At 39.8% G+C, this 25,051-nt stretch overlaps 1 protein-coding gene across 3 annotated transcripts in view; it reads right to left on the bottom strand.

The window, feature by feature from the left end:
• The window catches only part of WIPF2 (WAS/WASL interacting protein family member 2), a 40,244-nt gene extending 16,019 nt beyond the window's left edge, over positions 1–24,225 (bottom strand). Inside the window, exons 1-2 of one of the 3 annotated variants that reach the window (XM_031468158.2) lie at positions 23,982–24,225; positions 3,681–3,812 (exon numbers count right to left, since the gene is read on the bottom strand). In XM_031468158.2, coding sequence (XP_031324018.1) covers positions 3,681–3,743 — 63 coding nt within the window. In that variant the 5' untranslated portion in view covers positions 3,744–3,812; positions 23,982–24,225. Of the gene's footprint in view, positions 1–3,680; positions 3,813–10,401; positions 11,207–23,658; positions 23,776–23,981 lie in introns of those variants that run through there. The other 2 variants (XM_010991791.3, XM_064496055.1) reach the window with 2 other exon arrangements.
• Positions 24,226–25,051: the final 826 nt, after the last annotated feature.

Here is a 25,051-nt window from a genome sequence, read left to right as displayed (position 1 = left end):
TGGTGAGGTTCAAATTACAAAGAGAGATTGCTAGCTTCATAAAGGTAGGGACCACTGGCTTGCACAGTGCCTGGCACACTGAAGATGTTCAAAAACATACAGAATATATAACCATCCTGCAGTGGGCACAAGGATTCAGGAAAACAGGTACTCTTTTCTACTCCCTGGGGTAAGACAGATTGGTATGATTTTTCTAGAAAGTAATTTATGTATTAAAGATCTTTCAAAGGTCTAACACAAGACTCCTACTTCCAGGATCCGACTTTAAGAAAATAATTAGAGACATGCACGAAGACGATAATAATAGCAAAAACTGGTTTATAATAGCATAAAGCTGAAAGTAATCTAAAAGTTCAGCCAAGAACAACGATGGTATAACCATACAATGGATGCCAGTTAAGTGCTTAAAAATGTAGAAGTAAACAGCTTTCATGGAAGTCAATGTTTGACACCATCAAGTAAAAAAATATTATAAAACAATACACACAGCGTAATTCCAGTCTTCTCTTCTGTAGAACAAGAATAACAATAGACTCTATCTCATAGGGTAGTTTTTGAGAATTAAATAACACTTTTGAAGAACCCAGCCCAGTGGCTGGTCTATAGTAAGAGCTCAATAAATAGTAGCTGGCTTATATTTGGAAGAAAAAAAGATACACACATATAGAAAATTTCTGGAAGGATATACACTGATGCTAGCAAAAGTTAATTTTGGGTAATAATTATTTATGTTTGTCTGTATTATTTTCTAGTGTGCCTACAATGAATATGTAAAACATACAAAATGTTAACAAAGGTTAACTATAGGTAGTTCAACATTTTCTATGTTTATTGGTATTCTCTAGTTTTTTCCATTTTTAGTACAATAAAGAACTTTAATGATATCACTAACTATTTTAATGACATCACAAGTCATTCGTGATGGATTAATGAGTAAGAAGAGCAGATAAGAAATCAGTATGTATATAAAGCACAACCTCTTTTTCTTTTAAAGAAAAGTAGAAAGAACTGGTGCAGCACTGTGGAGGACAGCATGGAGATTCCTCAAAAAACTAAAAACAGACTTACCATATGATCCAGCAACCCCACTCCTGGGCATATATCCAGAGGAAAATATAATTCAAAAAGATACAAGCACCCCAATGTTCATAACAGCACTATTTACAATAGCCAAGACATGGAAACAATCCAAATGTCCACTGATAGATGACTGGATAAAGACGTTGTGGTGTACGTGTGTACACACACACACACACACACACACACACACACACTGGACTACTACTCAGCCATAAAAAAGAATAAAACAATGCCACCTGCAGCAACATGGGTGGACCTAGAGATTGTCATTCTAAGTGAAGTTAAGTCAGAAAGAGAAATAAAAATACCATATGATATCACTTATATGTGGAATTTTTTTTTAAAAAAGGACACAAATGAACTTATCTACCAAAGAGAAACAGATTCACAGACATAGAGAACAAACTTATGGTTACCTGGGGGTAAAGGAGGTGGGAAGGGATAAATCAGGAATTCAAAATATGCACTGCTTGGGGAGTGATGGAAATGTCAGCTATCTGTGGATTGTGGTGGTGGTTTCATGGGTATATACATCTGTCAAAATTCATCAAATTGTATTTCTGAAATATGTGTAGTTTACTGTCCAGGTATCATACCATAATAAAGGTATTAGAAAAAAAAAGAGAAAAGTAGAAAGATACAGAGGGAGGGAGGGAAGAGAAGGGCACACAAAACTGTGATGAATGGCTGGATTATGGGTAACTGCTCCATTTTGCTTAACACAGTTCATACATTTCTTGAACGTATTAGTTTGGTAAAGAGAAAACTAAACATGTCTAAAATTGAGTTCATACCCTCCTCCACAAACCCGTTTCTCTTTTAAATAGCACCATCATTCAACCAGTCACCCAACCAGAGTCATTCAAATCTCCTTCCTCTTCCTCATTCTTCCCCCTGTCATCAGACTGTTAGATTTTACTTTCTCAGTGTCTCCTGTGCCCACTCTCCACCCTCACTGCTTTAGTCCAGACTCTCAATTTTCAATTGCAAAAGACTTCTTAGTCTCAACCTCCCTGTCTCTAGTCTCAACTCCCAATCCACTGTCCACGCTGTTAAGAGTGATCTTTCTAATATAAACCAATCATGTTACTCCTGATGAAGAGACTTCAGCATCTCCCCATCACCACTGTGAGAAAAATCCAAACCCTTTGCCTATACCCCCAGCCTCAGCTCCCATACCACCTTTAAGCAATAATCCAAACCTCTGTGCTTTCTCACAAACAGCACCCTTCCACATTCAACTTCGAGTGCCCTCTTCTCTCCCTTCTTTTTCTGGCTAAACTCGACTCATCCTTCAAGATTCAGCTCAAGGCTCATCTCCCCACTAGACGCCTTGTCTGACTGCCTCCTCTCCCTCCGACCACTAGTGAGGTGCCTTTCTTTGTGGCCCCATTTATCTCTGTGTAGCACAAGTTTTGCCTGTTGACTTGTCTGTCTCACTCATTCCACTGGGAGCTCCTGAAGGCAGAAACTGTCTCATATCTGGGTGATGGTATTATAGATGACTTTTACTTGCTTCTTTTTGCTTATCTGCACATTTTCCTTCTTTTTTAATTATATAAATAAATTCTTGTTGTAAAAGCATCAAACAATATATACGTATAGAGTAAAATTATGTGGCTTTTCTAAATTGTACTGACATACAGGAAACCCCCAACAAAAGGCTACTGCTGGATGACTAAGATGGCATGATGCAGGGCAGTCGTGCAAGAGGCAACAGAGATGCGTGAATATACTATGGGTCCCTGAACCCCACTGTATCAAGAGCACCTCTGCTTTTATCTACTTCACTTATTTTGGACTTCCACATACAAGTTTATCTAAAGGGGGATTCCTACATATCCTCAAAACAAAATGTCTAAACACCAAAAGTTACAGGAAAAAACCTAGAGGTTGGCAGACCTGAACTCTAGTCTCAGTTTGAAACAAACAAATTAGCTAGGTAAGTCACTCTTCCCCTTTGGGGCAAAATTTCTCATCTGTTAAGCACACACACACACACACAAACACCCCTCTGGGGTGTTTGTTCTCTAAAGTCACATTTTACAAAAATGAGTTAAAGTACCCAGGTTCCTTCTTTCTCATGTGACTCCAGGTATCACAACCCAGATATAGTAAAGGTGGCTGCCTTCTTGGTTCAGAAGCCACACTGCTTTTTTCCCCCTTCCCATTATTGAAACTTTAGTCTTCTTACTAATTCCATTAACTCCTTTCTTTCTTGATTGGGAAGGGGGTGGTTAGACTTGATGGACTTGGCTTTGGAGCAGAAGAGGAGATGAAATGGTAGCAAGAAACAAGCACTAGGAATTGCCATCTCTTTTCTCAGGGATGTCAGAGAAAGGATACACTGAGATTTATAGAACAAATAGTTCCTACTCTGATGCCACCTGTCCACATCCCCATTTAGACTAAATCAGGACAAAAACAAACAAACAAAAAGTCAAAACATTATGGTCCTAGGAGGACTTCTCAGGAATCAGAGAACTAGTTGATGAAGATAGACTTTACTTACTTATCCTCCATCCTCTTATACCACATGCCTTTGAGTACACTAGGTATTCACAAAGGCTGTGAGATAGCTGGGGGGAAGGGCTACCTACCTGATTAAAAGTGGGAGGTGGCGGAGGACCGGGAGGTGGTGGAGGGGGAGGAGGAATTGGCATCCTTGCCTGGCTTGCAGTTGACACTGCTCTCTCTCCGTTTTAGTCTGCAGCTTTAGGTCACTCATATACCTGAAAATGAAACAAATAAATTCATGAGAAGAACTCTGCCACGAGAGACACTGAGATCAGGAGAACTATGGGACGGGGTCTGATATCAGAGAGAAACTGGGTACCTCCCCTCCTAGCTGAACTGTGATATAGGCCAAGGCTTAGTAAACCTTTTCTGTAAAAGGCCAGATAAAAAATATTTTAGGTTTTGTAGACCACATATGGTCTCTGTGGCACCTTATTCTTTTGTTTTGTTGTGTTTTGACGCTCTTTTAAACTTTATTTTTTTACAGCAGTTATGAGGTTCACAGAAAAATGGAGCAGAAAGTACAGAGTTCCCCTATAAACCTTGTCCTCACACATACAGTGTCCCACACCATCTACATCCTGCAGTGGTACATTTATTACAACTGATGAACTTACACTGACACCTCTTTATCACCCAAAGTCCATTATTTATGTTAGGGTCCACTCCTTGTGTTGTTTATTGCATGTGTTTGGACACATGTATAATGACAACTATCCACCACTGCAGTATCGTACGGAATAGTTTCACTGTCCTAAAAATTCTTACACTATGCCTACTCATCCCTCCTGCCCCAGAACCCCTGGTAACCACTGAGCTTTCTGTTTTTTCAGTTGAAGTACAGTTTACAATGTTGTGTCAATTTCTGGTGTACAGCATAATGTTTCAGTCATACATATACATACATATATTCATTTTCACATTCTTTTTCATTACAGATTACTATAAGACATTGAATATAGTTCCCTGTGCTGTACACCAGAAATGTGTTATTATCTATTTTATCTATAGTAGTTAGTATCTGTACCACTGAGCTTTTTAGTGTCTCCATACTTTTGCCTTTTCCTCTCATTATATAGTTGAAATCAGGCAGTATATTATACCCTTCTCATTCTAGCTTCTTTCACTTAGTAACATGCATTTAAGTTTCCTCCATGTCTTTTCATGGCATGATAGCTCATTTCTTTTTAGCAATGAGTAACATTCCACTGTCCAGATGTACCACGTTTGGTTTACCCATTCATCTACTGAAGGACATGTTGGATGCTTCCAAGTCTTAGCAATTATGAATAACACTGATATAAACATCCTTTCGCAGGTTTCTGTGAGGACATATGTTTTCCACTCATTTGGGTAAATATCAAGGAGCATGACTGCTGGATCACACCGTAAAGGTGTGTTTTGTAATAAACTGCCAAAATATCTTCCAAGGCGGCTATTCCATTCAGCATTCTCATCAGCAGTAAATGAGAGTTCCTACTGCCAGCGTTTTGGATTTTGGTCTTTCTGATAGATGTGTGGTAGGTAGGATCCTGTTGTTTTAATTTGCAATTTCCAGCTGGCATATGATGTTGGAATCTTCAAATGCTTACTTGCCATATGTGTATCTTCTTTGGTGAGGTGTCTGTTCAGGTCTTTTGCCCAGTTTTTAATCAGGCTGTTTGTTTTCTCATTGTTGAGTTTTAAGAGTTCTTTGTATGTTTTAGGTAACAGTCGTCTATTAGATGTATCTTTTGCAAGTATCTTCGCCCAGCCTGCAACTTGTCTTCTCATTCTCTTATTTTTACAATATTTTTAAAATGTAAAAACTATTGAGTCATTGGACCAGATCTGACTCATGGGCCAAAGTTTACCAACCCTTGGTATAGTCATATCCTGGAATGTGATCAGAGCATAAATACCATGTGAGAATTTAGCTACTTCTCAGTGGCTTAACACTTAACGCTCAAAAACTATACAGCTCTCTCCTTATTATAGTCTGTAAGTGATCCTGATTTTATATATGAGACTAATGCCAAGAACTCTTACCCTAAGACATTAAAGTAGGCGACAAAGAGAAAACCAAAACTCAAGAACAGTAACTACCTCCAAAAAGTCACACCAAGGAAATCCCACTTCTTTTTTGAAATTCCACTTCTTGAATCCCCAAAAACTAAGGCCAAAGTAACTGCAGAGGTTCGATTCTGAGCTCTTTACAGGAGTGACCAAAATCTCTCTGTGAATACAGAAGTAACCACTTAAACACTTCTCTCAATGCCCTGGGAAAGATGACAGGAAAGGGCAAACATTCCAAAGGTTCTGTAAAACCATGAATCTTTGTAGGCGAGCAGAATTATCAAAAACATGACTGTGAATGTCTTCAAAATCCAAACTCCTTCCAGTATAATGCCACTACGGGCTGGCTGCCCAGCAAAGCTTTTTGCTGCAACCACAGACAAAGAACTGGACAGCAGAGTGGCAAGGTGGTTCCCATGGGGAATGGTGTCTGAACTCACTTCAAGGAACGAGCAGCTGACTCCCCTCTAAGGGAAAGAACTTCCCGCTTCTGGTTTCAGAGCTAAGTCTAGTCTTTTATTTGTCAGGGATCTAACATACTAGGCTTGAAAAATTGATCAAAATAGTAAACCCTCATAAGCAGAACATCTATCACCAGAGGCAGGGGTTTAAAATAAAAGAACACATAGAGAAGATGAAAAAACATCCTTCTATGTGAATTCTCTGGCTTCACTATGACCGTTTCACTCAAGTCCCCACAGCATTCTTTTTTTTTTTTTAATCTTCTCTCCTCTCTCTCCCCACAGCATTCTTAAAGAAAGCTAGCAGCAAACAACAGAAAAAATAATCGTCTATTCAGAAACAAACATTTACAACTAACTCCAGTCATCTCAGTTCCTGCCTTTTCTGGGTTTTCAGTTCTGCCTACTTTGGCCCTTGTCACGGTTGAAATGGTCTCCTAGAATGACCTGGAAAAGAGATTCAGGCAAGTCCATATTCTTTCCATATCCACAGTTGATCCAATCTACACACGACAGAGTAAGAAATGACCTAAAGGGACAAGCTTATGCCTGACAATGAATGTCACTGAATACGCAAAGCAGTAATTCTCCAGCAAGGCAAATCTGTTTTTTAAGTCACCCACTGCAAAAGACCATTCCCCAGTCAAAGATGCCTTCTTAGAATAGGCTCAATTCAAACTCCAATTTCAAAACAGACCCACCAAAAAAAAAAATCGCTTTCACCAAGTGACTGATTTTCGAGCTGACTATCAGCAGGGGCTCTTGATCTTTCTCTGCCTCCAGAAAGACTGCAGGCAAGACACCCTCCTATCAGTGACCGTGAGTACAGGATGACACACTACAGCAGAGCAGGATCTCTTCCATTTTACAGGTGAAGACCCTGAAGCTCCAGGAGTGACCCCCAAGACCACTCAAGAGTAACGCGCACAGTTAGGACCCAAACTCAGGTTTCCTGATCTCCTTCTACTTCATTAATCACTATGAAAAAATCTCCACTGAAGTTGGTTGGATTTAGCAACTTTCTACTATTTTTCCCCAAATGAAAACTCAACTGGTTCCAAATTCCTATCTCAGTGATAGACTACAAACAGACCTCTGTATGTTTTCCAAGTGCAGATCAATTTATATAAATTTTAATTAATACAACTTTCCTTTCCCTGAAGATTCCCCAAAGAAGCTTTATTCATACTAATTTAGGATTGATACTACGAGCACTAATCCAGTGCAGAGGGTCTGCTTTGAGTTAAGAACAAATGAACCAAAAACAGTTCATGAAGTTTTATGATAAAAAGACAAAGTAATCAAAGGACAAATTCAGGCCTTCTGGAAGCACTGTATATTGCAATTTTAAGAATCTAACATTTCTGAAGTTAAACCTGAGATTAAACTAAAAAAAGAAAAAAAACACATTCATCATAAAATTCAGTAAGCATTTCCTTTCTGATCGATTAAATTAGAACTACAAGTCTTACCATCTGTGTTCTTCCCAGTCCTTGATTTCAGAAATATTCTGAGGTTCTCTCTAGTTTAGCAACACAGTAATTCTCATTCCCTTCTTAAGCCCTTCCATCTTAAAAACCATGATATAATAAGCTTTTCATATCCTCAGGAGTCAGTTTCTTTGAAATAAAGATCAGAGAGTATTATTTCAAGTCTTCTTGATGTCAAATTTATCACAGAATTCAAAGGTAAGTCTCCATAAAATTCAAGCAATGCACTTTCAAAAAGAGCTTTCTTCTGTTCCTCAAAAGACGAAACCTATTTTTCTATTCAATTTCCAAATATTCCTACATTTTAGAAGCAGAAAACTTGCTGAGGATGAAGACACTGACTACTGTCTTTTACATTTGATAAATGAAGAATCCAATTTAGTTGCTGCTTTTTTCAAATATTTAAAGTGATCTAAGAGGTATCCTAGTTACCACAACAATGTGAGGCCTTTATTCAGATGGCATTCTGCTGTTAACAAAATTCAGGTTTCAATCACAAGTTACTTTAAAAAGAAAAAAATTTATTTTAAATCTCAGTCTTAATGCCATCCACTTTCATGCTGAGAAACCTCAGGTAACAGCACTTTTCTTTGATCTCAGCTTTGATTACAGAGTAAAATTACAGTTTTTGTACCGAAGTACCCAACAAAATCCCACAGGAAAAATAAAAAAACTGACCTTGAAAGTTTTTTAAGTAGGTTGCATCCCTCAGCAAAGTCTCAAGGGCCTTAGTTTCCCCTTGTAAGAATCAGTCATATAAATAGGAATTGGGGATGTCAATAAGAAAATTATCTCTCCTTTCTTAAATACATGTTCAATTCTTTAATATCCTATTAAAACTCTTCCCAATATACAGAAAGACAGGTAAAAGAGACATTTCTCTGAAAGACCATTATTAGCTCTACCTACTCTGTCTCCAGATAATCCAAAGAGAAGGCTGTTGTGTGTGTCTTCAAGAGGAAAAAGTTTCAGATGTTCACCCTACTGGAATTCTTCTGATCCCACAGTTCAAATTAAAAAGGAATCTAACAGTATCAGAGATGGAACATAAATGTTCAGCAGAAAGAGAAAAATCAGTTCCTCTAGGACAAAGAAAGTCACATAAGAGACAATGGGGTTTTTGTCTGGTGTATTTTCACCCCAGCCAGAAGCCTTGCCTAATGTAGGTGGAGTGGCAACACTTTCCAAGCAAGGATGTTAAAAACCCATTAATGAATCAGCTGTTCACAACCATTCAATAAAACCCTAGAAACATTTCCATCATACAAGTTCACAATGAGCAAGCCCACTTTGCACATTTCTCAGTCATGTTACAGACAGAATTAAGAGCAAGAAACCAAGGGTAACTGCAAGAAATAAAAATAAGTAGAAAGTGAATGGGTGGATTTTTGTTAAAACTGGATTCCAAATTCAACAGCATTCACCCCATTCTGATAAGCACTTAACAAGTACTACTCAAATAACCCTACAGTGGCCCATTACTACCAGTTTAGACATCACCTTGAACTAAGAAACTTTAGAGGAAAATTTCATGTATCTATGTTCATTTTATCCAATGAGTTCTTAAGCACAGACAGCACTGTATCCTTCTACAGTTCTTTCCTATTATTTTAAAGCATAGAATAGGGACTCAATAGTCACTTGTTGAACTGAACAGAAGTAAATTTAAGAGTAGTGTTGTCTGAAAGAGCCAGCAAGTCTGAGTGGAGAAAAAAAAACAATGAAGGATGGACCAGAAATGGAAAAGACAGTAGAATGAAGAGATCTGTGAAAAGAGGAAAGGAACACAAGGCTATATATATGTGTAGTTCCGTGTTCCAAAAAATTTTAACTTGCTGAATTTAATCATTCATGAATTCATCTATCGTCCAATAAATAATTATTGAGCACCCACCACTTAATCCATTCAATAAATATTTACTAAGCACCCACTAAATCTCAAAGCATTGTTCTCTAACAACAGCTTGCAGCCGGGGAGACACTTGGCAGTGTCTAAATAGACATCTCTGCCGGTCATGACTGGGGGTGCTACTGGCATCTAGTGGATAAAAGACAAGGATGTTGCTAAACATTCTATAATGCACAGGGCAGCCCCCCCACAACAATTATCCAGTCCAAAAATGCCAATAATGCTGAGGTTGATAAATCCTCTTCTAGAGGCTGAACAAGACAATTTTCTACAGGCTTGGGGTTTGCATTCTAGTGGAAGAGACAAACAAGGAAACACATATAATCTCAATATCTCTGTTACTGATAAAGAGAAAGAAAAAAAGAGAATCATAAAGGGAGAGTGCAGGAGCAGGGTAAGTGTTTTTTTATATCCGAAGGGGGTGGAGGCCGGGGGCTGGCTCTCCAAAGGGGTCTCTCCATGAGCAGACCAAGTCCTATGAACATCTGGGGAAAGAGCATTCCAAAATGAGTGAACAAACAACAAAGGGAAAACCTCCTGAGATGGGAATGAACTTGAAGTGTTAGAGAACTGGTAAACAAACAAACAAAAATACAAGGGCAGCTAGAACAGGGTGAGGAGAGGAGTGGGAGGAGATGAAACCTGCGCCTTACAGGCCATGCTCCAAATCCAGAAGTAGGATCCTTCTCCACCCAGTATGCCTAGAATACCAAAGAAGTCTAAACAAGCCAACAGCTTCACACACCCAAAGTAAGTAAGTTCCGTCAGTTCTCAGTCATAAATCCCACAGACTGTACCTGATCTCTTGTTGGCTTGAGCACAGCTAGGGACCTCGGCACTAACTGGAAGCCTTCCAGGGTTGAACGTCACCTGACGGTAATCTGCCTACCTGTCCACCTGCCCTTCAACTTTTCTCCTGAAAAGCGGGGCAGTACAGGGAAGCGCGAGCTCAGGACCACGGTGGCATAATGGCACCCAGTTCCTAAGTCACAGAAGCCCACATGGGAGAGCAGAGCCAGGAGCTCCCTCAGAGCACTCACATGCCACTGCAGGGCACTAACGAACGGCAGGAGCCAAACAGGTTCCTAGAATGACGTGGAAACTGATGTCAGCACAGAACTATGAGCACGCCCCCATGTGTCCTAGGGCAGGCTACACTAGAAGGTTTCCACCAAAGCATTTCTGGTTTCTCTAAAATGTAAGAAAACAGACTAGAAAAACTTTCTTGTTATACACATTTAACCACCCTCCCTTCACAAAAAGGCTTTATATACGCTGAAAATAATCCACAGACCTCTTCTCTCAATGGAAAAGGTACTGCCTCCCCCATGAAATTCAGTTTAGCCAAACCTCTGGTGAAACAGATTTCTACCATGTGGAGAAACTGAATTAATTAAAATTCCAAGGTTACTCCACAAAGGGAAAAAAATATCACTTTTCCAACTGCAGACATTTTCCATCGTGGAAATTCAACTATGTAGCAAATCTGATTGATTCAACAAGTAACAAAAAAAAATTACAGGCACACCATGATTATTTAAACTGAAAATCTTAGGACTTCTTAAACCTGGAAGTTTTACTCTTTACATCAATGATTTTTCACTGTTACAAGCAGCATGCAATTCTGGAAGAGGAAAGAATGGAGGCAGAAGAAAGATACGTAAATCTGATAAAATCCTTTCAAATATAATTTGAAAGGACATAATAAGAACATAGCATCCATCCCAAAATGCAGCTTTCCCCCTAATATGACTCTTTCCTTTTGTCCCAGATTATTTTTCAAAAGCCCTAAAAACATAAACTCAGAAACCTACGTATTCATAGACCACTTGATGTGGTAAATACTAGGTACCATCCGTTATTATTCCTAGATATGGGGCAACCCAGAAGCCAAGTCCTGGCATCTAAACTGATGACAAATCAATGAGAGGCTTACTCTCATGTTCAATTAAATAACCACAGCTGTGAAGAATGGCTTCATTAAAAAGACGACTAGAGAGAACTAGCAAGAACAACTGTAAATACAATGTCTGAAAATCATCCTAAACAGAGACCAGGGAACGACCTTATCAAACATCCCCAGCTTCTACCACATCCCTCAAAGCAAGGAGAAAACCCTGTTATCCTGAAAGCACCGAAGCACTGGTCAGGTGGGGGACCATGTACAGAAAATAGTCAACTGCAACAAATCAGTAATAGTTCAAAGTGCTACAGCGCTTTAAACATGGCCAGTGATCAACAATCAATAAGACAATAACACTTTAGACTTAGCCCTGTTTTTGTGACTTCATTCACCAAAACTGTTTCAATTAATCTTGTACAAATCTTTTAGAGCTGTTTCAATAGAGCTGTTTATCTCAGAATGTAACTCAGCTCTCAGACAGAGCCAACAAGGCTTCCTCAGGCTGTAGTATACCTAATATCAGCCCCAAGACTTCCAACCACGGAGCACGAGGGCACTACTGCACCTGGCGTCTGCAACATTACCAAGGCGGGGACTATTTGGCCCCTGATCTCCAAGCAATTCACAGCAACCAAGGAGCAGCTGCAAACACCACATTTCCGACGCTTTACATCCTGACAGTAAAAGATACAGCCATTTTTCCCTCCCAGGCCTAGGGATCTATAATATAAAAAGAAGAGAATGTCAATTAAAAGAAAAGGTGGGGGGGGTAGAGCTCAGTGGTAGAGTACCTGCTTAGCATGCACGAGGACCTGTGTTCTATTCCAAGTACCTCCATTAAAACAAACAAACAAACCTAACTACCCACCCCCTCAAAAAAACCAAAAAACAAAAAAAAAGAGGAGAATGTGCCTACTCATATTGTCAATGTTAAAAACAAACTTCAAATCACAGTGCTTTAACATCTCCAAAAATGATGCTGCAAAATCTAAGGCAGATAATTAGTAAATCTCTTTTTAAAGCTTGAGTCAATTTTCCATTAAAAAAAATTACCCAGATTCCTAGATTTGGACAGAGAAATGATGCACAGAGTAGCTCAATGTTCATAACTAATATTTCCTCCCCACCCACACACCCCAGGAACCAGTGGGTTTAGAAATGTTGGCTAAAAACATGGAGTCACACAAGGCCAAATTATTACCATCAGCCAGCATTTAACTAGAGAAGAGAGGACTTAATCAGATGAAGGACACACATTCTAATTTAGAAATCCAGACCAAAGCTAGACAGACTAAAACACAGTCTGAATACAAAAGCAATATTAGAGGAAGCCTAAGGAGTCTGCCTTGGAGATGCAGGAGAGCAATAAACGGTTTAGAAGACCCTTCTAAAACAGGGCTTCCAAACTTGCCTCAAGATAAGACCACATCCTCGGGCATTTGTTTTAAAAACAAACAAACACAAAAAAGATTTCTAGGTCATAATCCAGACCTACTAAAGTCAAAAATTTTCCAGGAGAAAGATCTGGGAATCTATATATCCAACGAGCACCTTAAGTAATCCTTGGTGTCAAGGAAGCCTGGAAAACACTGTTCTAAAGGAGTATTAGTAATCAGCCATGCGGACGCTACGTGAATGGGTATCAGCAAAGAAAAGCTGATGCATAAGCTGGTTAAATATGAATATGTTGCATGCATTTATTTATCAGTGTTCCTTCATAAAACACCATTAAAATTACAGCAAAGGGGTTTTTTAAATTTGAAGTATTTCAAAGTATTGTAAAATTTTCAATGTTGTGTTACTTTCTGGTGTACAGCGTAATGATTCAGTTAATATATATTCTTTTTCATTATAGGTTATGATAAGATATTGAATATAGTTCTGTGCTATATGGTAGGACCTTGTTTATCTATTTTATATATAGTAGTTTGTATCTGTTAATCCCCAAATCCTAATTTAACCCACCCTCTCCTTTCCCCTTTGGTAACCATAAGCTTGTTTTCTATGTCTGTGAGTCTCTTTCTGTTTTTTAAATAAGTTCATTTGTATCATTTTTTTAGATTCCACATATAAGTGATATATGGTTTTTGCCTTTCTGTCTGACTTCACTTAGTAAGGTAATCTAGGTCCATCCATGTTGCTGCAAATGGCATTTCATTCTTTTTTATGGCTGAACAGTATTCCATTATATACATATACCACGTCCTCACAAAAGGATTTTTTTAAGGCATAAACTTAAAACATACACACATATACACACACACACAAAATGGGAAAGGAGACAACAGCATAAAGAGAGATGTCAACAAAATTTGGAAGCTAGAAAGCAGATGCACTGGTGATAAATAACTTCACAGAAAGGAAAACGCTATATGCTTGCAGTGGAAAGAAGCAAGCAGATTCTTATCAAAGAATCTTAGAAAAGGCTCAGATACTGGAGGCACCTGGTAGCTCTGGAGGAGGGAGTGTAGGAGGGGCTAAAACAGAATTGGTCGAAAGTCTGTATAAGAAATTAGATTCCTCTATCCCCTCTGTCCCCTCCCCCATGGCGCCTGGCAGATGGGAGAAGTTGAACAAGAGGGTCTCTGAACCAAGTGAACAGTCATAGCAATGGGCAGCAGTGCAAAATGAAAACAGGGGGATCAAGTTAAAGTCTAAGTTTTACTCAACAATGAGACTTGTCCCCGACCCCCAGCTCTCTTCTCCCACTTGTCTCCCAAAATACCTGCAGCTGGACTTATACTCTCCAGGCAAAAGAATGGAGGAGTCCTCTCTGAGGAAAGTAACCAGTGCCAATTCACCCTAAAATGCTGCCCACACTTGATAAGCCAGGGCTCCACACTCAGCTTTTTAATGCCTCATCCTTAAAAATGAACAGATAGCCAAGAATTTTCAGACATTTCAAGAAAACCTCTAACATGAAAGATAGGAATCAAAGTAAATAATCAAAACAGAATTCCTGATAACATGCAAAATACATAAAATTCCAAGAAAATTTCTTGCCAATAAAAAGAATTAATAGCAAATAAGAAAAAAAAAAAATTGGAGGACCAGTCTAGGAGTTTCACCATCTGGATATCAGGGGTTCCCAGAAAGAGGGAAGAGAGAAAAATTATCAGAGAGAGAATAAGAGATATCATACAAGAAAAATTTCCAGGACAGATAGAAATAAGCTTCAGACTGAAAAGATCCACTGAATGTCATGCCTTTAAATTCTAATATCCACCCCAAGGTACATCATTGTATTTTAGAATATCAGAGATAAAGACAAGACCCTAAAATCTTTCAGAGAAAAAACAGATCCCACACAAAAAATCCACAAGCAGAATACCATTAAACTTCACAATACCATTACTGAAAGTTAGAAGACCACAAAGCAAGTCTTAAAATTTCCAAAGAAATATGATCCCCAACATATTTTATATCCCAACTACCAACCAGTGTGAGGATAGAAAAAAGATGATTCAGATATACAAAGCCTCAAAAAATGCACCCCCTCCTATGGATCCTTTTTCGCAACGCCTCTGGAAGAGGCTCCACTAATGTGAATGTTCTGAAAAGAGGTATTTCCATTCGAGTTTAGGGATGAATTAATGATTGATACTCCAGTAAATTAAGCAAAGCAAAGAAAAAAGGCTATTATATTTAGGGGGAAAAGTGTAAGGAAGGAAATGTAATCACAGTACACAGTCATTTTATTGGATCCTAATATTTTTTTCTTCTTTTGATAATATTCACCTTCTGGACTCTTGGTAGAGGAGGGAGGTTGTGGTTGAAATTCCACCAACACAAGTCACTCACTCAAGATCTGGAAAGATGGAAGAAAGTAGATGCTATTATTGATCTTCCAGTAGCAACGAGCAGTTGTGTGGCCTCTGACAGATGACAGTCACGTGGTTTGCAGCAGTTTTCAATATTCTGCAAATTGCCTGCTTTGGTGTTTAAGGCAGCCAAGATTATTAAAGACTGAAGTTTCCTACAAGCCCTGTACAATCCCTGCGATGTGGCTTTCCCTGAGCTATGCTTCCATGGCCTTCCAATCGTTTGGTAATCCTTGTAATATCAAGAATGGCTTGTTTTTCAGATTGAATCCTGATATATAACACAAAAAGACACAAACTACTGATTTAATCAAGACTGTGATCTATCTGTACTGGGCAGACAGCAGGAAGGGTTCAGGGTGGCTAGCAGCATAAGAATGTAAAATTCAGTGTCCATAATAGAAATTCAATAGGTAAGATAAGATCTAAGAATGGGCAAATAAGAAATAACAGTACACTGCGTAAAAACATGAAGGTAATACACACCAGAAAAAAATGCTAAAAGTATTAAAAATGAGGACAAACAAGGAGAAATGGAGCAGCTTTTTTGGGGGGGTGGGTAATTAGGTTTATTTATTTATTTTTAATTTTTTGTTTTTTAATGAAGGGATTTAATGGGGATTGAATCCAGTAGGACCTCATGCATGCTAAACATGCACTCTACCACTGAGCTATACCCTCCTCCAGGAGCAGCTTTTTTAATTGTAAGACTCACAGTACTATTTAACTCTTCAAACTATGTATTCTTACCATTTTGATTTTTAAAAATTTAATTACTAACACCCCAAAAATCTAACACTGCATAAACAAAATCAAGCTTCAGATTGACCAAAATTTCAAAAAATAGGATCAATACCGGATCTGTTACCAATGCAGTTAAAGAAAGTAGAAAATCCCAAACAAACCAAAATAATTAAAAGGCTATTATGCTTGATTCAAAAACCTGTGTCTCAGGTTCAGCTCTAATGGAAGCAGGCTGCCTAATGTGACCTGACTCTCTGCCACAGCCTGGGTGTAACCAAACAATGTCCACCACCCCCAGAGCTCACTCAACCACAGGTCAAATATGTCAGGAACTTCCAGGCTGCCATGAAAATTCATGACCAAAATTTAATTGCAAAGGTCAGCACAAAAATAGAGGGCTACATCTTAAAAAAATCAATCATCTTAGCTCCCTTTTTAGGTCTTGTTTTCAATTTAATGCAACTAACAGAAAACCAAAAATAACCAACTTAGAAGTTCTAAGAAACTGTTAATGAGGTAAAAAGACAATTACAAGGTAGGCTGGAATCCAGTTACTGATGACAAAAAACGGCTCTTCTCACACTAGGCTGCTCACAGCTGACAGTACTAGCCCTGGACTTAACATGTGCCTTCCTTCACTTGCACACCCCAAATATAAAAGTAGAAAGCATCTACAGAGAACATAAGACGAAAGGAAAAATCACAGTCTCCATTAAGAAAAGGCGTGGGTGGGGGGTAGTGGGGGGGGGGTTAGCTCAAGGGGCAGAGCGCATGGTCAGCATGTATGAGGTCCTGGGTTCAATCCCCAGTACCTCCATTAAAAAATAATAATAATTAAATAGACCTAATTACCCCCCAAAACAAAACAAAAACCTAAAAGTAAATAAGTAAAATAATAATTAAAAAAAATTTTTTTTAATTAAAGAAAAAGGCTTAGCATGCACGAGGTCCTTGGTTCAATCCCCACTACCTCCATTAAACAAAAAAAAGAAAAGGCCTGAGAGAAAATTTAAGCAGATGCTCCATAAAATGTTGATCTAGACTTCACATGGAGAGACAGACGTGTCATGCCTCATTTCAAAGATAATATATTAAGTCCCAACTCACCACAGATAATCTAATAACAAAGCTGTGACTTTCACTGTCGAGGAGTCTCTTCTCTCTCACCCTAATACCCTTAAGCCATCAGATACACAGATGTGCCTTGCTGAATGCTAGAAAAACCTGTGCATTGTCATTCCTTGATCACTAGTGATGGTCTGCTAAACCAAGAGCCTCCTTTAAGTTATGAAAATGGAGCAAGCTGATCCAATTACACAAGAAAGGTACTAAATCAAACAGGACCATCTGGGCTTTGAGGAAGAGTACTGTGATTTCTGAACAAAAGTTAATACACTTGCAGATAAAAATGTTTTCATATATCCAGAGTTATAATGGCCCTTGGGCTCCTGATTCATTTGTATGTCCAACAAGACTCAGGCATCATATTAAGACATATGGCCTAGATGATGAGTGTGACAGATTATATTCACTAGTTCATAATAAGAACATCTGTGTTCTCTCTCCAGCCCCAGGAGGCTTACAAAAAAAAAAAAAGTCAATATTCCCCAGAAGTGAAGAGGTTTTCTGTTTCCTAAATAGTAGGTCTGGCAAACTAACAATCCCATCATCCCCCATAATCTACGAACTGCTCCTCAATAATCTCCAAATCAATCCCCAGGAACCTAAAATTCTACGTCCTAATCCAGCCACATAAGTTAATTTGCAGGACCTAAAAAAAATCAAGTCTAAAATAACAGGCTTTATCCAGGAGTTCTTTTAGAAAACATATTCCACTGTACAGGCATCAGATTTCTTTATGACATTGATGGTTTTGGCATCAACACTAGTAAACTACTACCTGTGGAAAGAACTGACAAAAAAAAAATCTCTACTGTAAAGGCTGAGCTCAAAATCCACTGTGCCATTTATCCATATTTTTGGAGAGCTCACACTCTCTGAAGCCTTGCCTCCTACCTCTCTGCCTCTCACTCCCTAAGCTCCAGACACAAAGGAACTTCCTTCAGTTCTTCAAAATAGTTTTTCCCTCCTCAGGACCTTCACCTATGCCACTTCCTCCACGAAGAACAATCTTTTGTTCTCCCCTCATCCTTTAGATTTCAGTCTTAAAAGTCAAGGGACCTTTGGGGGAGGGTATAGCTAAAGTGGTAGAGTGTATGCTTAGCACGCTCAAGGCCCTGGGTTCAATCTCCAGTATCTCCTCTAAAAAAATAAAGAAATGAATAAACCTGATTACCTACCCACTATCAAAAAAAAAAAAAAAAAGTCAATGGACCTTCAACCTCAGGTGTGAGGTCTTCTAGCCAAGCATCCACGATTTCATATTGTTGGAACATTCATTGTATCCCTGGGAGTTGCAGCTTTCTGTAAGTTTGCTGTGGCTGATCCAAGAAAGAAGGCATATGCAGATCTCTCCAGAAATTATGATTCCATAAAAGATTTTGAGGAGATGAGGAAGGCCGGTATCTTTCAAAGTGCAAAGTGATCTTGGAACGTAAAGAATTTCTTTGGGTTGAGTTCCATGGAAGTTTGTCACTTACCTGCGTTCCTGAACTATCAAACTACGAATTGAGTATCTGGGTTAGGGAATAGTTTCTCTTGATAAATAAACAATTAACAAAAAAACTTAAGGGACCTTCCCTGACAGCCTGCCTTCCCAATCAACCAGTGCCCCATTAGCTGTCTCCACAGCACTCAGAGCAGGAGTAATTAATTGTTTACTGGTCAATTTCCCCACTAGACCATAACCACTTGAGAGCAAGAACTGAGTCAGCCTTGTTCACTACTGTATCTCCAGCACCCACCACAGAGCTCAGCACACAGCAGAAGCTTAAAAATACTTGCCAAATAAATGAATAATAGAGCCAAAAAAATCAGCTTCAGCAATTCTACTTATAATTTACCCTACAGATTTAGTCACACATGCAAAGGGCAAATAAAATAACTACATATATATAGTTATTCCCTGGAGCATAGCATGTAAGAGCAAAGGACTGGAAACATTAGAAATATCTACCAGTATAGGACAGGTGCCAACTCTCTCTACTGCTTATATGGAATGACTACCAAAATAAGTTTTTTAAAAACTGCAGATAGTATTAACAGTATGCTATACTTGTTTTTAAAAAATGCAAGAAATATGTATATTTTCTTTATAGGTACACATATCTCTGGCAAGGATCTCAAGAACCTGGTAATAGTATTTGACTCTGGGCAGATGAGCTGGACTGATGAGGAGACAGGGTAGAAAGCAGGCTATTCACTGTATACTCTTTTCCATCTTAATTTTTTTGAGTCATGTGAATGTATTACCTATTTTAAAAATACATAAACTGTGTTAAAGATAGTCCCATCCTTATAAGACAGTGATAGAGAGGAGTTTAAATCTCTCATACCTGGATCTCTGACAACAAACACACTGCCTACATATAAGCACTGGAAAGGGAGAAGTGGAAAGAAGGAAGTCACTTATCCACAAACCTCGGACAGCTTGTCCCACTGTAGATTTGTATTATTTTAGAAAATTCCTTCCCCCCACCCAATCAACTGTCCCAATCTGGACATATGGACAATGTTTCACAGTCAGAAGGATTATTGGGAGAAAAAAAGAGATTATTTAATTCAGCATTTCTATAAGCACAGGAAGCAGGCTGATGAATTTGTACTGAAGAATTATCATAAATACTGACTAAAAACAAATTACTTTCACTGAGGGGCCTCAATCCAAATACAGCTTAATCTGAATCTGTGAAGTTTCAGAAACCAAACATTTTTTGAAAACCACCTATTAGAATGGGGAGGAAATCTGCACACATTCCTTAGATATACAGATTTGTAAACCTCAAACCCCTGTCAGGAAAAAAAAAAACCTGAGACTACATTAAATACAACTCCAATAATCATATTTGTTACCACAATCAAAGCCCTGGACCAGAGTCAAAAACCTCTGGATCTCAACCTGCATATCAGGAACAGAATACTCTGGATTAATGATAGCAGAAGAAAGGTGAATCCAGGGCCACCAAGAATAAGATCTGTTTTGGGGTATCTCCAATGTTACAAGGGCGACTGTCATATACTGCAAGAAATTATCTTCATAATCCATTCCAAGACCTAATGGAGACACAGTTCTCTTCCAATAATTATCCCCTGAAAAACAAAAGGGTATTCACTAAGTAGAACACACTGAAAAGGGCATTTACTAAATAGAATTAAGTATTTACTATAGCTGTACTAAAGTGTTATAACTTTGCCAAGCCAAATGGCAAATTAGAAGCCAATTCCTGGCCCCTCATTTGATAACCTATTTGCCTCCAGGGGCATGTTAAGCCAAAATCTTAAGAGATCTACGACTGACACAGACATCAACAAACTTATCACTTTCCTTCCCTGCTAGCATTGTTTTTCTCCGTAAGTTCTGTTCAGCATTTTTAAAATACCCCTCTATGATAATACTAAGAAGTGCTCATGAGTTTAGCCTACGGCTCCCAGGCTCAAAAGCTTGGGAGTGAGAGCGAGACCAAAAAAAAAAGGAAGAAAAAGTCAGAAATACTCTTTCTTCTTCAATGCCTTGGATTTTCAAAGCTAGGCAAAGGCAATGATTCTGCATTTAACCACCAGATGAATAAGAAACAGATTTGAATTTAGAAGAAACATAAAGGAGTGTAAGAACATTCAGTGAAGAGTACCCCCTCTATTTTCTTGCAGAGCAGCTCTGAGGATCTGCCAGTGGACCTCACTGTGACATGGAACACCCCATCTACTCTAATCTGGGCCATATCCCTCAAGAGACCAACAGACAGTCAACCGGAACTCTGCCAACTTCTGCTCGGGAGTTGTGTGAAGAACAGTAGCAACAAGAGCCTACTTTGAGAAGGAGATCAACAATCAGACCCAAGAAGAAAAGAAGTTATTTGGCAGAGGGAAGCATGTTGCCAAAATGTTAGTCACAGCTTCAAGGGCTCAGTTTGTGTTTCTGCAACTATTCTTTGCTTTGACAGAGTCCATTCTTTGGCCCAGGAAACCCAGCTCAGCTTGTCACCCTCCCCATTTGAGGCAGGCAAGAATCCTTTCAATTTGGTGGTATCAAACTGTGACACAGACAAGATGTCCACCAGAGACTGGAAAGGAGGGAAAAAAATTGTGTAATTTGCCATTTTCCACTTAGGGCTGACTCCAGCAGTGCAATGGAAACACACGACAGGAGAGGAAAAACGGAAAAGCATTATGTGAAAGAAGCAGGTTATACCAAAAGTCAGCCCAGAGAGCAGATCCTCCACAACTGATCTCAAAACCTCCTTTAAAACAAACCAAAAAGACACACTGTAGGTTGAAATGAGAAAAAAATATTAAGCAAGTTTTTATCCCCAAATAAGCATACAAATGGGTTACATCCTGATAAACCCATCGTAAACTGAAAATACCGTTAAGTCGAAAACACATTTAATACACTTAACCTACCCAGCATCATAGCTTAGCCTGGCCTACCTTAAGTGTGCTCAGAACACTTATATTAGCCTACAGCTGGGCAAAACCATCTAAGTGAGAGCCTATTTTATAGCAAAGTGTTGAATATCTCATGTAATTTACTGAATACTGTCCTGAAAGTGAAAAACAGAATGGTTGTATGGGCACAGAAGGGTTGTTAAGTATATCGTTTGTTTCCCCTCATGATTGCGAAGCTGACCAGGAGCTGTGGCTGTCTACCACTGCCCAGCATCACGAGAGAGTATTATACCAAATGTCGATAGCCCGGGAAAAGATAAAAATTAAAAAACTGAAGTACAGTTCCTACTGAATGAATATCACTTACACACCGTCGTGAAGTTGAAAAATCCTAAGTCAAATCATGGTAAGTCACAGACCGTCTGTATACACTTCCTACCTGCAGCTCTTCCTGGGGCTGGTATTAAAACTTTGGTCTGCTGAAACAGCCTGAACCAGCAGCCTGTGATTTTTTGAATTACTTCAGAGCAAAAGGAACACAGATTCAAGTACACCAGGTTACTCTTCCAATCAAAGAGCTCAAGAAGTCAAAAAAGAACATCTGACAATTTCCTCAATAGGAACAGGAATCCTCTCTTTCCTTCTTAAAAGTGACCAGTAAAACCTGAAAACTCTGTAGTTTAAACACCTTCCACTTTCCCCTGCATTTCACTTTTGTGCTGACATCACCTAACTAATCAGTACCAATTAAGGTAAACAACACTATTGATATCAAGTGTGAAGTAGAATTAGAAACTGCCCCCTCTTAAGCAAATCCACGTCAGACTTCAGAAACGCCAAGACTTCAAGAACACTTCTAAGCTAAACAAGATCACTTACAGGCAAATGTTTAGAGCATTATGCCCAAAGAAAAAGCCAGAACAGTCAAGATGTCACAGGATTAACAATAAAGAAGCTAAAACTGTCCCCAAGCACCCTGGTACCCACTAACTGGCAACAGGGCCACAGTAACTGGAGCAAAGCAAAAGGCTCAAGTGTCTAAAACACTATTTTTCAGTGAATTCTCAAAGAGTTCATGGGGAAAGTGTTTGTCAAGAGTAAAAAATTCTTGTGGCTAGAAAACAAAATATAGCATTCTTCCACATTCTCCATCAACTGACCTCATTCATTCCCATTTCTAACTTCCCCATCTCTGTCTTGATGGCAGCCAATACAATGTAACACAATAATATTAAATTTTTGGCTACTAAAAGTTGACATTGAGCAAAGTTTAAAAATTGACCTGTATCAAATCAAAACCAACTCTTCCCTGGCGGAAAAAAAAATGCACAAAGTTGAGAGGAAGAAACTGAGAGGAGGTGTCTTGTAAATATCAGTATCTCAATCTTGTTTTCAAGATCGCTTCTTTGCATCCACTTTAACGATCCCACTTGGTTAACACAATCTTTGAGAGGCAGAGAGGGATCATACCTGCATTTCTAAGGGGGAAAAAATGAGACAGTTTAATGATTTGCCTCAAAGTCACTTACTAAATCCATAGGTGGGCCAGAACAACTCCTATTTCCTGAAATTATCTTCTGGTTTGTAAAAGAAGAAAAAAGTCACCAAAAACATGCAGTTAAGTCGTTCAGAAACTGAAATGTAAGGCAAAAACAACAGCCTGAAAAAAAAGGTGGATCCTGGGGGGCCCAAAGCCGTAACAGATCATTCAAATTCCTTTGAAAAATATGAATTCCAGTACACACCAGCTTCTTCCAGCTCCTTACCCCAGTGTTATCTTTAAAGACTCTTCCTTCCTGATCAGTAAACTCAACAACACACACTGCTCACGTTAAACACTTTTAAGATTTCCGTCTTCCCTCACGTCACACCACTCCAATCTGAATCCTCAATGGCAGGTTGCTCCCATGCGAACTTCAACATTTCTCAATACAACCTTTAACTCAATTCTGATTTCTTCTCAACTAACGCTCTGAAGATTCCCTCCAGTGTGAGCAATTTCCGCAGTTATCTATTCAACCATTGGTTTTCACTCATCAATCCCCAAAATGTCACAGTGCCGTCCTCACCCAAAGCTTCCTGTTAATTACCTGTTTCCAACAGGTCCTCCCTCCCCACCCCCGTTTTTGCGCACGACTACCTCGCTCCACACTCAGAGTGCCGCCTTACTCACCTTACCCAATCCTTGAGGATCCCTTATTTTCTCACAATAACCTTCCTCCCCATTTCACAGTCAGCCCTCGCCCCACACCAATTCCCGATCACTCCTCCCTACTTAAGATTCCCCACGCCCCCTCTTCTCTAGGTTATTCAGACCCAGCCCCCAGCCCCCTCCCGTCAGGCCCCGCCCCCAGGACCCCTCTCTTCCACAGGCCCCTCCTCCAATGCCCCCCTCTCTCCCAAGCCCCGCCCCAATCCCCCCATCCCCGGCTCTCCCTCCCATTCGGTCCGCAGGTCATCTCAGCGACGGACCAGCCTCCCCGGCGTCTTTCCGACCTGGCCGCAGCGGCTCCGGGAGCGAATCCTCCGCCACCTCCGCTCCGGCTTCGTCCCGTCCTGCTCGCCCCCCGGCAAGCTCCCTTTCTCGCCGCCGCCGCCCCTTTTGCCAACCCGGAAATGGATCTGCTCCCACCGTCCCCAGCGTCCGCGAACAAAATGGAGGAGGGGGAAAAAGAAGGAGGGAGCAGAAAGCGAAGAGACGCTACACGCATGCGTCCCTGGAAAGCCCGCCCCCTGCCGGCGCACGTAAAGGCGGAAGCGGTCTGGTGGCCGCCATCTTGGGAAGGTCGCAAGAATTTCTTGCCAGCCAAAAGCGGAGTTTGCAACTTTGGCTGCAGTTGGAATCACCTGGGAAGACCTGAATAAAGATACCTGATTTCCACCCCCAGAGATTCTAATTTAATTGGTCTAGGGTACGGCTAGGCATTGGAACTTTTAAAATTATTCAGGTGGTTCTAACATGTTGCTGAGGTGGAGGATCACTGAAAGTCTTGACTCTTTTTTCATCTTTATTCCGCGTGCGCGCGCACGCACACACACAGCCACACGCACACGCACACACCATAAATATCCTTTCCTAATTTCGAGGTAACGAAGAACCTGCCCCAGTCAACCTTGCAAGGTCTCAGTAGTCAAGCTCCAGTTGTCAAGCTCCAGTTGTCATGGTGACAGAGAAGCAAGCTCTGCTAACAAGTCATTGTTAACGTCATCTTAGCCGCCCGACCCGCAGACTCGTGAACATCCGTCTCCTTTTTCTCTGGCCAGGGATGGGGGATGGTGCTGCGGACTCTTCTAGCTGCTTGGGGCACGGAAAGGAATCCTGTGCCTTTCCTGGTGTGGCTGCTGTTGACTCCGTCCCAGCTGTGTAAGGATCTCTCCCTAGTCCACCTACAAAAGTGCTTTTCTAGTGCAGTCAACCCCATTGCCTTATATCCTCAAAATGTTCTTTGGGTCTCTCCATCATCATTTTTAAAAGCTGAATCCGAAGTAAGGGGGAAGAATTGGGACTTAGTTCTCATTACTTACTAACTGCATGCCCTTGGGCCTCAGCTACTCTATCTGTAAAA

This window comes from Camelus dromedarius, chromosome 16 (assembly GCF_036321535.1).
Source record: "Camelus dromedarius isolate mCamDro1 chromosome 16, mCamDro1.pat, whole genome shotgun sequence".
NCBI classification, from domain to species: Eukaryota; Metazoa; Chordata; class Mammalia; order Artiodactyla; family Camelidae; genus Camelus; species Camelus dromedarius.
Note: the sequence above shows the minus strand (reverse complement) of the source record. Positions and strands in the feature narration are given on the sequence as shown.